At 40.5% G+C, this 16,134-nt stretch overlaps 1 protein-coding gene across 1 annotated transcript in view; it reads left to right on the forward strand.

The window, feature by feature from the left end:
- Positions 1-401: 401 nt before the first annotated feature.
- The window catches only part of slc25a21 (solute carrier family 25 member 21), a 94,521-nt gene continuing 78,788 nt past the window's right edge, over positions 402-16,134 (forward strand). Inside the window, exons 1-2 of the mRNA XM_083923729.1 lie at positions 402-524; positions 651-737. Of these exons, the coding sequence (XP_083779855.1) occupies positions 668-737 (70 nt within the window). The 5' untranslated portion in view covers positions 402-524; positions 651-667. The remainder of the gene's footprint in view (positions 525-650; positions 738-16,134) is intronic.

Genomic DNA, 16,134 nt, shown 5'->3' on the forward strand with positions numbered 1-16,134 from the left:
AAGAACTCAAGTTTACCCTCTGTTTTACTACCGTAGGTTATAGTGGCTACATCTACATTTATCTAAATAATTGACTGTAAATGTAACAGTAAAATGCTGAAATACCTCTCACATCCATAATGTGCACAGTAAGCATCAGAGTAAGTTAGACATGGTTAAAGTTTAATTATAAAGGGACATTTATGGAATTAAAATGACCTTTGTGCTCATTATGCATCGGTTTGCCTTATATGGATCATCAGAAAAGGGGTCAAGGTTTATCCATTTTTATTAACAATATCCAAACACTTGTTGGCTGTGATGCAAGGGGAGGGTGAATGTGATCCTGCAGTTGTGTGTGTGGTGTGTGTGTGTGTGTGTGTGTGTGCTGGTAATTGATTCCATATTAGCCTAGCCTAGCCTGAGAGCACTCGGAGATAGCCCTCTCCTGCTGTGGACTGCGGCTACAGAGCACAGAAACTTCACTCAAGCCTGCAGGAGGAGATACAACCGAGGCGCCTCGTCACAGAGCAGGAAAAGGACGGGTAGGTCGGCGGGTCGGCGTCACCGAAGCGTGCTGTTACAGAGTTTGGTTACATGTTATGTGAACTCACGATCGGCCTCAGCTACAGATAACGTGTAGCGGTTTTCTTTACGCGTGTTTGTTTTAGGTAGGAAACCATCAACAATGACAACCAAGAAGCCGCAGAGCCTGCTCCGGGAAGCTTCCCATCAGATTATCGCCGGTGGATCCGCAGGTAAGTCCAAACTTTCGTTTCACTTCTATCATTTCACACGATTGATCCGGATTACGCAATGGTTCGGGGAGCGCGCACGCTGCCAGAGGCGGTCAGAGCGACGGTAACCGGATAAACAACACAACAGTCGTGATGAATGCAGTGACGCGCGCCTCCTACACCTTCCCACGAGACGACCACGGTGCATGTTTCTGGTTTTAATCGCACATGCGTGGTTAATCATAAAGTGAATAAACTCTGCGGGTCAATCCCGGGATCGCCTCGTTCAAAGACTAAACACATGTGACCAAGATAGTTCCCACACCCGAGAGCTGTCTGTGCGGAAGAGCTAACGGGGCAGGAAATCACCTACTGCGCATGCGTACATTCATCCAACCAGTTTTTATTTATTGATTTATTTATTTTTTAACCTCGTCACTGCGGGAATATAACTAAATACAGCTACTCGAGTACTGTACTAAGTAAAGTATTTCCATTATTTTCCAACTATAAATTCCACTTCATCTCAGTGGCAAATGTTTTACCTATTTAATCCACTACTAAAACTTTTTCATAACAATAACAAAGTCTTCAATCACCATATATGTTTTTTACATAATCTGACCACTGCACCTTTTATTATTATTATTATTATTATTATATGTTTACTCTGCACTACAGTTAGACAGCTTATTTATACATTTTTTATATTGTATTTTATATTATGTCGGCACTTGGGGCACAAAGGTTTCCAGTGACATCATCGGCCTTGTGCACGCCCTCACTAGAGGTTAAATACTTGGATCTCCACACCAGACATTTGGTCCAGTCCCAGCCTGGTCAGATGCGTACAAGAACTGGTGAAGCCACTTGGATGAGAGGTGAAACGTCTTCCAAGACAAATAACCAGTTTGCGTTTGACTTATATGTCTTTGGGCATTTTAAATTATTGTTTGAGATTGAGGAGGCTGCCCATGGACTGAAGTCTTTAGCAGTTTGGGACTCAGTGTCTTGCTCAAGTTGGCGGACAGGCATCTCCCTGGCTACAAGTCCACACTCCGTCCATGGTCTGCATTGGGACTTGAACCAGCGTCGCATGACAAGTCGCCATAGAGCTTAGCTACTGTTGCCCAAACTTACTTGAATATTTCCATTTTCTGATACTTTATTCTAGTATGTTAGAGTCATTTAGAGACAATTGTTTACTCTACATTTTCTGGTATGATGGAATTATTAACAAAAAAGCTGAGCAGTTGTTTTTATTACAATGTGATAATTCCCACCAATTGTAGCTGCCACCAGCCTTGGTTTCTGATTTAAGTTCCGGTTAATAAGTGGATCAGGCTATCTGTGCATGTTTTGTTGTTAGCGGACCGTCGTCTCCTAAGACATTAAGTCCATTTAAACGCTTTGCTGACGTTTTTTCTTTGTGAAAAACCCTTCAGTAAACGGTAAAAACGAAGAACATGGATTATGGAGCTTTATTGAAGCACGTGTGAACTATATGCTCGGACTCTATAGTTCAAGTGGGCAGTAACAGGACGTAGACGGAGCCACGCTTACACACACTACATGGCAGAGGCAAATATTGTACTTTTAACTTCATTCGTGTGACAGTTTTGTTTTTTACGACACCATGAAATGTGACTTTTAAAAGATACATGGTTCTCGGAGAACAGCGACACTACAAACATATGAGGATCTTATAGAATATGAGGCATTGTCGAAGATTAAACTTACCAACAGGGTATGAATGAGTTAAAATAAGCACAACCTTAAACATCTACAGCAGTAAAAGGCAACATACACATTAATGCAGCAATAATAAGTAATCCAGAAACACAATGTATGATGGTAAACATGGGACAGGGAACATTTTACTGCACTTTACAGTACTTTTACTTTTGATACTAAATTTCACTGACAATTATTTTAACTTAAATAAGATTTTGAATGCAGGACCTTTAATTTGTTGTGGACTAATGATTGGAATACAACAAATTAAAGGTCCTGCGAGGCAAGACAAGTTTATTTGTATAGTAACTTTCAACAACAAGGTAATTCAAAGTATTTTGAATTAAACATTCAAAGCTGTGGAAAGAAACATTTTATATCTGAAATGACATTTAGATTAATAATTACAAAAACATACAAATACAAACAAGCACATAAAACCAATAATATCAGACGTAGAAGTTACAGTGCAGTATAAGCAGTTCATACATGGTTTTGTTTAATGAAAGGAAGATGCAAACACTTAAGTCTTCAGTCCTGATTTAAAGTAGCTGAGAGTTGCAGCCGACCTGCAGCTTTCAGGGAGTTTGTTTCAGGTATTTGCTGCATGTATCCAGGACAGTACAGGCTGTTCCAGGCAGAAGAGTCGAGGGAGTCTAACCAGGAAGTGAGCAGAAGTCAACTCTCTTGCTCATTTTCTTTACTCTACTCTTTTAACCTTCAAGAAAAAAAACTCATCTGTCCTGCTTCACATTTTAGTGTGTATTGCATAACATGGCGGACACGCTCATAACTCGTGTTTGCTGAAGCACAAGGGTCACATTAAAGACTGGAGACAGCTGGTGGACAGTGTTGTCACAACATACTGACAATTTAACCTTGATAAGAGATGCTGTGGAGGAGGAAACCCACCAAAAGTCCTCAACCAAAGTTTAGTATGACAGCGTAGGCGGCTTGCTATCATAATGAAAGCCTTTCTTATAATCTAACTTAGTGTTGAATCAAGTTTTGTATCTCTACCAAGACTATACCCATGTAAGCATAGCATAGTTACTACCACAACCTACCTACATAACACTTAAATGATCACGCCACTGAACAGTAATCATGCCACAATAATTAGGAATACACACCCGAGCTGTTATTGTGAAACACTAAGCACGGGAAGTACTTCAGGCAAATTGCCATACACTGAAGAAGACATGGACTGAATGTGTAATTCATGTATTATTCAGTCCGTCTGTCTGTCTGTTTACCTTATACAGTAAGTCTCACATTGAAATAATGGCATTGAAATCAGAAAATGGTGGCAGGGAATTCTCTTTTGCCACGCACTTCATGTGAAAGCTAAACTGAAGTCAAGGTCGCTAGTTAATCATTTTACATTCCTCAAATCTTAAAGCACGGTTGTGCAAAATAAGATAGCAAGCAAATAAATGAATACTCAAAACTGCAGTAGCCAGTTGGAATCATTCTGCTGTTATCAGACGTTCTGAGCTGAAGGTCGCTGTGTTTAGCCTTTCCATGGGTACTGAAAGTGAATGACAATGAATGAGTAATGACTTCCTCTTCATAAACAGCACCTGTGAAAATGTACTTTCAGTTCTTCATTGCTCTGCATGTGCAGCTGCATGAGCAGCAACCCAGCACTGCGGCTGTGTGTGTACTTGTGGCCTGAGTTTGATGTGTTCACGTGATGTGGCTGTCCACAGTAAACGCCTTTTATTGCATCCATCTACAACAAGGATACACAGTCAAGTTTGTTTTTGTTTCTAAAAGCCCCTTGTTACTTTTGTGTTGTTTGTGTTATGCTTTCATATAGTTTAACACTTCAGTTCTTATTTCATGCACTACATTGTTAAAAGAGCTGTTCTTAAATACTGGGAAAAAGGGGGTTAGGGTTTGTTTGTTTGTTTGTTTGTTTGTTTGTTGCGTTTATTTTGAATATTTCTCCCAAAAATAATAATACACACATATATGCACATACACATATATGCACATACATATCTACAACAGTAATCGCATTCATCATGAAATAAATATTCGAAAAGGAGTGAGAAGAAGTTAAACTTATAAACTCCCACCCCTTATCCTTCTTTATGACTTACAACAAAAATAGAAATGAGCTTCCTAGCCCAACAGATCTCTTATATAGGGAGGAGGGTTGCCTCCACACGGCTCCCCTCTCAATACGTGAAATACCATTGTTTTTTCACTTGCATTAAAGCTGTTTTCACAGCAACCGCCCTGTCATCCGCCTTGTCATCCGCCTTGTCATCCGCCTTGTCATCCGCCTTGTCATCTGCCTTCTCATCTGCCTTGTCAACCACCTTGTAAGCGTCTTAAAAAGTAGCTCCAGCCGTTGGGGAGGGGGGCTAATGCTGAACTCTGGGCAACAAAGCACAATCTGTACGCTTTCAAGTGGGATGGGCAGCAGCCGCTTTATACCCCGGCCACCTTGGTCAAAACCGCTTCCTCCTGCTGCCTGCCACCTTTGAAATGACTGGACGCGGCGAGTGTGAAAGCAGCTTAACCTGCGCGCGTGGCCGGACCTTCCATCACAACAAACAGAGAAGCTAGATCCATTCCCTGGACGCCATCACTCTCCTATATCTTTAGATAGAAAACATTCGTTTGCTGCTAAATGAATGTTCTGAATGTTGAGTACAGTAGGCTGCCTTTAAGTGTCTTAGACTTGCAGACTCATCATGTTCTGCCTTTCATGCGTCACATAGCTGCTACTGCTTGTTTATGGAGTGGAATGCCAGTTTTGCAGTCAAGCATTACATGCATCACGTTTTCTTCTTTGAGCGTTTATGTTCCTTTTATCTCACCTATTTGTGAACAGTAAGTCACAACACAATGGTATCAGACAAGCCAGGCTGTGTAGACTAGACTGTCTCTTCACGGTGTCAGTTTTTTTTCTTTTTTTCTCCTCCAGCCGAACACGCCAACAGCTGCAAACAATAAGGACCACTAAACTCTTTCCTCATGTTTTTACTCCTGGTGTTGTTGCTGTGCTCACTCACCACCGAGCTGATCAACGCTGTGTTTTAATCTTTATGTCCACAGTGTCCAGAGTCTTAGGCAAAGTATTTCTAACTAGAAATCGACCTACAGGGATTTTTTAGGGCCGATGCCATACCGATTTTTTTTTTCCATCAGCCTTAAGCGATGGCCGATACAGAAGGCCGATTTTCTCGAGGCGATATTTGGAGCTGATGCTACCTTTTCTCCCTCAATTTACATAATAAAAATTACACAATGATGGTAACAAATGTAACAAGCAAAGCAGCCTGCATCGACCGATACGATACACCTAAAAAACTATAATATTGGCCGTCCGATTTGTCCGTCTATCACTATTTCTAACTTCAGGATCTATTGTTTCATATTCAGGAATCACAATAATAGATGTCAGGAATATATATATTTTATATATTTCCTCATACTCACGTGTACTTCTTCATTATAGTATTATTTTTAGTGATGTAGTTTAATTTTACATTAAGATTTCTCTATACAAATAGAACCATGACACAATAGACCCAAGAAATCTCCTTCCTAATTGGCTTATTGCCAACACACTGTTCTCTTCTCTCTGAACTGGAGCTTAGTTGATTAATTGATAAGTTGACAACTACTCATTTAATTTTTTTCAATGTTTCTTGTTGAGTCATTTTTTAAGAAAACATGTCCACATTCTGTGATTTCAGCTGCTCAAATATAAATATATTTTGTTTCTCCTTAAGTCCTCTGTGACATTAAACTGAATGTCTTCGGGTTGCGTACAAGACGAGATATTTGAGGACTTCATCTTGAGTTTTGGGAAACACCGATTGACATTTAACACAATTTTCTGATATTTTATGGACCAAACATCTGATCATTAGTCAAAAACTATTACACAGATTACTTGATAATGAAAATAATCATTCATTGCAGCCTTAGTCCAAATCAACAGATCTTTAGTTGTGAAGCCCAAACATTTACTCTGCTTCATACACTGACCCACTTTCACTTTGATCTCCGCTTAGTTACTTGTGTCCCTTGTGGAAATGTGACAGTTTCTATGTTTTAAAATCCTTTGTGAAGGGGTGAAAGGGTTGTTTCACATTATTGTTGCAGTTCCTGTGGTTACTGATAGAGGTTGGCAGAGGTCCTATATTGCTTCAATGAATCACTCCATAAAGAACAAACAGAAAGACCCCCCCCCCCCTCCCCAAGTGGTATTGTTGGTGCCGCTGTTGCAAAGACAGCCAGATATTGATTTCTAGTGGCTTTCCCTAGGAGCTCCCATTACCAATATGGTGCAATACAATACACCACAGGACACACTGCATTTGTTTACAAACAAACTGTGCAACCGAGACGATGATAACATATTCTCTGCTGTTGATTTTCATATGAGTAGATTGAGTTTGTCAGGCTGGCTACCCAGTCATTGGATGGGCCAGTGACTTGTGCATATCGTTAGCAGCATGGATGTCCAACACCAGACGCAACCGTAAACACGCCAATTTGAACCATAAACCCCGACCTCACTGCAAAACACTCAGTAGTATTAATAAGTGGCAAGATTTTGTTACTTTTTGGTCTGGCTTAGTAGAAAAAACTTTATATCACTGTTGCTTCCTTTTGCCGGTGTTGTGCCGTATTCAGCACCCCTGCCGTGAAATGCACCCCCTCACATTAAAGGTGATATTCTGGATGTGTGTATATATATATATATATATATATATATATATACACATCCCCCAAGTATAGCCTCTGCAACTCAATAACATAATTCAACATAACTAATAACCATTACTTTACAAGTGCGCACAGCTGAGCGCTATTAGTCTGTCGCCGGTAATGACACCTGCAAATAATTTCAGACAATAATAAAATGTATTTATCTCTGCTTTCAAACTTCGGGCCGCCATGGGCAGGTAGCTAGAGATAGGCAAAGTTTTTCCTGCAAATATCTCGGGGTCATCCTTGTTCTTTTCAAATTGATTTTTTTTTAGACTTCATTCCCACCATGATTGGCTATTAATTATTAAGGATGCACAGTCAAGGGAGCTGCCATGTTTAAAAGAAAACACTGACAGTGAGTGAGTTTCACGACTTCCTGTATCTGGTCCTTCAAATTAAAAACCCTCCAGCTTTAAAGGCCAGCGCCAGTCACATAGATTTTCACCTAAGTTTGTTTTTTCCCCTCCGACCAATAGACCTATGGAATTTTGGTTGGCTTATGATCTTTTGGTTGAGCAGTGCCGACTATTTGGGGGCAGCCCTGGTTGACAATAGGAAAAAGTTAAATAGTACCTTTACTATCTTGGTTCAGACTATGAAACCTCCGTGTTATTATTTCAGAACCTTCAGAAGTAAAGGCACAACTCAAGTGCTTTCTTCTTCCTTTGTGCCGTAAAGCGCGTTGTCATTTTGCCGGGTATTCGTACCCGGTGGCAGACGGTAAAAACAAGGCTTATAGAACCAATAACCAATACAATCTAATTGCGGTTGTGTCATTATTCTATAACCATTACATTGTGCAATCAACATTTACTTCATAATGATACGTTAAAACAGAAAAGTTAACAGTTGGCACTTTCGGTGTCATTATCTACTTATAATCCATGTTTCAGCCAGTAACACAGTGCAACGCTGCCACTCAGTCCTCTCCTGTTGTTAAAGTTAATAGCATCATCTTTTTACTGTTCCAGAAAATCACACTAGTTCAAAAGCTTCTCTAAACAGCGTTTGCAGTGTTTTCCCGGTGTTTTACAGTGGAATAGTTTGGGTTCCAGAAGTCCAATATTTACCTCATTTACTCCGGTGCTTCGCTCACATATATAATGGTTTATTTAAGAAGGAGTCGGCGGTGGTTTCCAAAAGTAGAAAGCGCAGTGTTCTGTTTTATTTTCTTTGGCGCTTTTTAAAAATCTGTTTTATTTTGGGAGCTCTGCAAAGATGGCTGCTTTACCATCATTAGTATAGAGCAGGGGTCTGTAACCTTTACTATCAAAAGAGCCATTTTGCCTCCTCTTCCACCAGATAAAATTTGTCTGGAGCCCCAAAACATATTTGATGTCACAGCTTATAAAGGTTTATATATAGTTACTGTGAACATTTTATTCCTATTATCACCTGTCCTAAAATTGTGGTTGTTGGCTAATTTCTCACCACATATCAAGCGTACAGGTAAGCCATAATCATATGAAATCAAATTAAAAAGTCCACGAAACACGATTTTCCTTCGCTAATGTTTTGGGGGGGTTTATCCAGCATCAGTGCGGGTCCCCAGATCAGCCCCCTGCAGGGAAAGGCGCTGGGCCGTAGACCGAGGATGAGACGCATACTTTCACATAATATTTTTTCAATATCACATATCACCTTGAACTCCAAGATAAAATGTTTTCCCTCGTCCACTGTGCAAAAAAACAGGTTATTTACACATTGTTTATATAATTTTTTTGCCAAAGCTACAGGGAGCCACTGATAAGGGGCTAAAGAGCCGAATGCGGCCCCGGAGCCGTGGGTTGCAGACCCCTGGTATAGAGTGAGGATCCTAATCGGCATTATGAATGGATCTATGTGTGTCGGTCGTATGAATTTCAGTTGACTTGCAAATGGTGTGCGATGTAATGACTTTTAAATGAGCAATGAACACTTCTTTTCATGCTGTCAATGAAGTAGCCTACTCAGGGTGTGACTCGTCTCAGGGGATGGTTTTATGAGAAATGAGGTGTCATATGTACTCTTGTCCCTCCCGTGTTTACACCTCACGAGCCCCTCGGGTCTGACAACCTGCTGTCCTGAACCTCCAACCAGAGGCTGAGGGGCTCTTGTCTGTCCTCACCGAGAATGATGGGACAGAGGTTTGAACCCTGAGGAGAATGACCTCAGTGTTTCTCACCAATCTACCTCCACTCCAGAGATTTAAAAAAAAAAAATCCTGATTCACCTTTAACGAGGACGGAGACAGACTGGTGTTAATTTATGTGGGGGAGCCAGTCATATAGCCTATAAATTAAATGGGAATTAAGAGGAGAAAGCTGCATTTTGTGCGCTGTTTGGCATTCTGTAGTGCAAGCTGGCACCAGTTAGCTTTTTCTGTCTTTGTGTTGAGTGCCTGGTGGAATACAATGTGCTGATTTTGTGACGTTAGTACATATTTTTCCGTGCGTACGTTCTCGTCCACTAATCGATGAGTTGCTTTCCTTTTGTCTTGTGTCAGTGATTCCACTCTAGTGGGTAATAATGCATTATTTCCAATCTGTCAAATATTAGAAGGTTTTAGCTCTTTGGGGTTTGTAAATGTATTCAAATGAGACAATATGAGAAGTTTAGAGGGTGACATTTGTAACTTTACAACCTCTGACACCTACAGTACGACGAGTGGTCCCAATTAGACACAGCTTTATTTATTTTTTTAGTTATTATTGCCTAATGATTCAATGCACCGGTTAATTGTCTACCCTTTAAAATGTCAGAATATATTGTCAAATGCCCCAGAGCCCAAGGCGATGTTGTGATATTGTTAAAACCCCCAAAGACATCCAGAGTACACTTACTCAAACGAGAGAATTGCAGCAAATATATGTATATTTGTATATATTTGGCACTTTTTAAGCCTTTTATTATAAATAATACATGTGAAATGGGGTGAGAGAGGGGGAGACATGCAGCAAAGGGCCACAGGTTGGAGTCGTAGCTGCGGCCGCTGCTTAGAGGAACCTCCAGCCTCTTTACAAGGGGCCACTGCTCTAACCACTCAGTCACCTCTGGCTCTGGTGTTGGTCGACAAAACAAGCTGTCTGACTGCATCACATTGGCCTTCAGGATATTGTCATAGACATTTAATAGCCCAAACAATGAATTGGTTCATGGAGAAAATAATGTGCAGAGATTAACGGATAATCAGCACGGTCGTTCGGGGCAGCCCTGGTTGCTTTTAGATTCTTAACAATGTTTTCCAATAAGTCTAAATTCCACATGGTTGTGCAGAAATGATGAGTAACATTTTATTGATCAGTGGAGACGTGTCCATGGGTAATGAAGCTCCTTCAGTTCAAACTTTAACGTGCATTCTCATTTTGTCCACCAGGGGGTAGTAGTTGCATACTGTATCGCTTCAAGGTAAAGGGCTGTTGCAACTTTTTAGTGGTCAGGTTTCAGTCATTTTTTTTTGGAGAGACAGAAGTGATGCATGTGTGTTCTGCAGAGTTGGCAGCTTGCGAGTATTTGTAAGGGAATAAATACTCAATGAAATGTATGTTCTTGTAGGTAAAAGATGGAAGTATGGCCGAAAAAATGTCATTAGAATAACAATGTCATAATGATTAAATACACTGCGAACACGCTTTAAAAAAAAAGTAGCACTGGAAGTCTATCTCGTTACATACACACTGCTGTAATGTTTTCTCTAAGCACTTTGTTATTTCCTTGGTAGATGCATGTTTTAAAACTCCATGAGTAAATCGATCCGTCTCCAGCAAATGGACTGTGACGACATGAGACAGACGCCCCGTTTGTGATTACAGCAGCTCCCCCTCCGGACTGTCAGAGCCTCCTTCAAACTGCTCAAACTCTGCCGATTTAATTGGTTTTAAACAGTGAACCTGAAATCAGTCGGGAAAGAACAAATAAAGCCACTTAGCCTAAATGGAAGAAGAGGAAGAAAAGAGGAGAGGGGAATCAAATAAATAGAGTCAAAGTGTGTGTGTGTGTGTGTGTGTGTGTGTGTGTGTGTGTGTGTGTGTGTGTGTGTGTGTGTGTGTGTGTGTGTGTGTGTGTGTGTGTGTGTGTGTGTGTGTGTGTGTGTGTGTGTGTGTGTGTGTGTGTGTGTGTGTGTGTGTGTGTGTGTGTGTGTGTGTGTGTGTGTGTGTGTGTGTGTGTGTGTGTGTGTGTGTGTGTGTGTGTCATTGACAGAGACTGCAGTTAGCAATGAGCGATTCCCGAGTGGCTGCACCAATCACAGACGAATTAGGCCTAATATTTATTTCCAGAAACAATTGTACATGTTTCAGCGGGGCTTTGATTGAACTCCCGGTGGACATGCTGTAGACAGATGTTTAGATGACCTCATGTTTGAAGTAATGTTGATTCTGGACGGGGTGCTTCTTGGCCCGTTCCTCCAAATCAGCTCCCTCTGCCTCCCATCTTTCTTTTTTTCTCTCCTCCGTCTGGGAGGGCATGATGAGGCTCACGTCCTTCATTTTTAGTGTGTGCTTTGGCTCGCGTTAGGTAGAACTCATTTACATTTTTTTTTTTTTGTTCCATTCTTGACAGACAGATGCCCATGCATTGGGGTCGTGGATGGCTTGGTTAAAATGAGCCATGATAGTGCTGAAGGATGGCTACTTAACCGGACACATCTGTCTTTTGTTCTCAATGCTTCTCTTTATATGCGTCTGTGTCAGAGCACAGGGAGGATTTACCGTCAATGCAGCATTTCTGACAAGCTTGTAAACGTCAGAGGGAAGTGCGCCGAGTTTTCAGGTTTTCTTCCTGATCATTTTGTAACAGGCGTGATTTCAGACCTTAATTTGAGTGAATTTCTCCTGATGTGTCCTTATGAATAATTTGCATGCTGCAGGGTGTTCAGAGAGTAACCCCTCATTTCATATGGAGAAATTACCACACACCAAAACAAACACAAAAGATTTATAATCTCTGTCAACTAATTACTGTCCTCTGCAAATATGAATGATCACGATGTCATGAGGAATGAGTCGAATACAAACAGGCATTAACTGTAATGGTGGTCTAATTAATGCACTGCAAATCTCTGGCATCCCAAAATAGATTGTATAAACACAAAAGGTTAACTGGCACTGAAATGATAAATGAAGTGGCAGTGGTTAAGATGTTTTAAATGACTGAAAATCATTTATTGATTAGGCCGGATTTATTCATCATAATTAAAATAAATTCTATTTTTATTAGGATAGGGGACCTACTTTTGCTGAGGCTCAATACTACTATAATTAACGTTATTCAAATTGCCATAAATTGGTCACTGCTAATGTGCACTCAACAGTGGTGCTGCTTTTGAATTACAGATATTTCTATTTCCTGCTATAAACAGAGGGAAAGTTGTATATTTTACTCCATTACACCGATTTAAAAGCTTTAGTTTCTTAGTATATTCAGATTTTTAAAACAAAATATAACCAACATATAGCAGTATATAAAATAGTTCAAATTAATTCCACCTTCACCAAACAATAACATAAGTACTGAATAACTTGAGTGTGTGAAAATATTGTGCTGGGAACTCTTCACCTGTGTGCATATTAAGAATACGAGGGACACGACGTTCGATGTTTCACTTTTTTTATATGAAGAAAACCCTTCTAGCCGCTAGTTGCGTACACACACACGTAAACATGCTCGCTGTAAGGCCCCAGCAACCCAAAATAGCTGTCCCATATACAGCCTGACCCAATAACACTTAAATCAGATTATATTCAACAAATTAACATCTTATCAACCTGTATTTTGCATGCTCTTAAGTGAATTTATAAGAATAAGTAATGAACACATTAATGCATCATTAAATAGAAACCACTGAAATGAGCCCTTTTGTGTCATGAGCTCTTTTACTTTCTTTCTAGTACTTACTACAAATAAGTTTTGAGGCTAATCCTTTGTACTTAAGTGACATTTTGAATGCAGGGTGTATACTTATACCAGAGTATTTCTACACTGGCATTGTTACTTACTTGAGTAACCACTGGCACTAAACACACATTATTACTAAGCCCAGGGGAGTATTACTGTTATTTTGGTCAGGGACAGATGTTCCTCAGCCCATGCTTTGGATGTAGGTGGTCGTGTGCCATTTGGCCGACTTCCTGCGCTACAGTCAGCGTCGCTAATGACTGCGTTTTGACAGCAATATGCCTGCGAAGATTCTCAGTTAAGTCCCTAATGGCTGCCTGTTGAATCAGCAGTGTCTGTTAAGTCCCTGTCTAAGTTCCAGAGTTAAAAATCGAATCTCAACATATTTCTGTTTATGAAAAATAAAGTCAAAGCAATACTATTTTAGCAGACGTCAAGACTGCAACTTTAATGCCAGCTGCAAAATTAAAAACATGCATGAGAATCGGACTTGGTTTTCAGTTTCAGCTGTGTCTTTAGATGACGCCTCTGACAGGCTTTAGGCTGCATTTGAATCATCCTTATTTGACATGCGCCATCAATTTTCACTGCAACTACTGTACAGCTGCCTCAGCCCGAGATCTATCTCGGTCGAATGTTGTAACACATGAAGAGAACCGAGTCCTCAACTTTACAGTGAGGCATTGAAGCCGAAATAGTCTCTCAGGTGTAAAAACTAATGTTTTTAAGACAAGGACCTGTTTTAATGCAGGTACTCTGTAGGCTATAATAAAGTTAAAGATACACTGACGCACTGAAAGTCTGTACATAAATAAAAATGTGTCCCAGTTTAGTGAGGGCCTGTGATGTGATGTATGAGCCCTAGTCGTGTGTACGACGTTATCTTAATGACATGACATTTATAAAAACTGGCGGAGGTTGGGGGACAGGAGGAGGCCAGTTGTTGGGGAGGGGGACTTGTTACCGCAGAGGCGGTCCGTGTGAAATGAGTCCAGCCAAGATGCACATGCATTTACAAGATTTTACTTCTTGCGAGCACGCGCATGGCTGAGCTTCAGCTGCAAGCCAAGAGAGGCTCTGTGCACTGTTGCTGTGACTTCTGAATCAGCTGTTGTTAGTCAGTGAATCCAGTGGCCTATTGGGTAATGCACTACTGCATGACATGATGGCACTATTGCATAACATATAATATTACTTCATTAAAGAGCAGAAAGGCATAAAAATGGTCAATAAATCTTTGATTTTAATTGATTATAATTGGGCCTATTTAAAAAAGTTAGTTTCCATAATGCAAACAGTAGCTATAAACAGTAGTTTCACAATACATATGTCAGATGGATTTACATTAAAAACATGAACTATTAGTTATGGAAAAAAACACTTAATGGGTGTTTAAAATGTGACATGTGTAATGCTTTGGTGGGGGGATTTAAAATTGAGCAAATTGAGTCATCACATGAGAATGGTGATGTCAACAGTTCAGGGTCAGGTTTAGCACATTAATAGTATGCAGAAGGAAAGGACCAATATATGCTCAAGTTAATTAATGGTTGTTTTTAGAACAATGATCAGTGGCCATTCAAATAAGTTTCAGTTTCTTAGCCAGTCAAAGCTAAGAAGCTGCTTTGTTTCAACAACAGCCTACGGCGAATGTCATTGTCGCGCATGGCAACTCGAACAGGACATTTATCATCCATGCAAATTCCTATAATAATATTAATAATTATTCTAATGCTGTTATTATAAGAGCAGATTCATCAGATAATTATAATTGCTCAACATTGGAGACTTTCTCTGGATCATTGCCTTCTGTTTAGAGGCACCAATTAAAACCAGGGCGCTGTGCTGCGAGAAGCACAGTGAAGCTGATCTTTAGAGAGTATTTCATCATATCATTACATGATTTCATACGGCAAACAAGAGGATCACAAAGGTTTTCTACACCTTTTCACCACATGACACTTTACCAGTCAGCATTACGATAGTACGAGTTATTAAAGGGGTATATTTATGCTAAACAGGGAAGGGGACGGATGAAAACTAAGAACTGAAATCACTCAGATTCCATGGCAGTCAAAGTGAAAAGTGAAGGCGTACATAGTGCAGCACATGGCAGCAATAATAAGTGGGAGGGAAATCAGCTAAACAAGCTATCAAGCTATGCTTAATTGAGCACTTAGACTAAGTAGTCAAGGAGCAAAGAGAGGGTGACCTTGTAAGAAAATGAAAGTTTACAGTTGTGAGACTGGACTGTACGTGTGTGTGTGTGTGTGTGTGTGTGTGTGTGTGTGTGTGTGTGTGTGTGTGTGTGTGTGTGTGTGTGTGTGTGTGTGTGTGTGTGTGTGTGTGTGTGTGTGTGTGTGTGTGTGTGTGTGTGTGTGTGTGTGTGTGTGTGTGTGTGTGTGTGTGTGTGTGTGTGTGTGTGTGTGTGTGTGTGTGTGTGTGTGTGTGTGTGTGTGTGTGTGTGTGTATTTTTGCATGCATCTGGGTGTATGTATTCGTGCAAAATAAAATAGCTTTGTGTGCATGCCTGGACTATGTTTTCATGCCACGAATTGGTCAAGTGTACGTGTTGTTTGTTTGTTTTTGTGTGTGTGTGCATCCAAGTGAGAAATTCATGCCGGGAAATCGGATATAATTGCGTGTGTTTGCGAGACATGCGTGCACATGCATCTAAGGAAGTAGATATATTTTGAGTGTGTGTGTGTTCTGCATGCCTCTGGATTATGTTTTCAGTGTATATTTTTGAGCCCGGCTCTGTCTTGAACCTCCTAATTAAGCTACTGTGTGTCATCCCTGCAGACTTATTATCCCACTGTGTGATTTCAGTAGATCTTTGATGGAACCTTGTTGCATTCAATGCAAACTTCTTTTTTAAATTCTAACTTAGCCGCTCAAGAGCAGCAACATGCCTTCTGTTTATCTTCTACCACCTTGTTCCTCATGAACACTGACATGTGTGTTGAAAAGTCTCGAATTGGGCATTTAACCTCCTGCCCTGTAGCTCATAGCCACAGTTGGTAGTAGGTCAGACATATGGGCCGGCTGCACTGCGGTAGAAGCAACCACT

The sequence above is a fragment of the Echiichthys vipera genome (assembly GCF_963691815.1).
Source record: "Echiichthys vipera genome assembly, chromosome: 12".
Classification (NCBI taxonomy): domain Eukaryota; kingdom Metazoa; phylum Chordata; class Actinopteri; order Perciformes; family Trachinidae; genus Echiichthys; species Echiichthys vipera.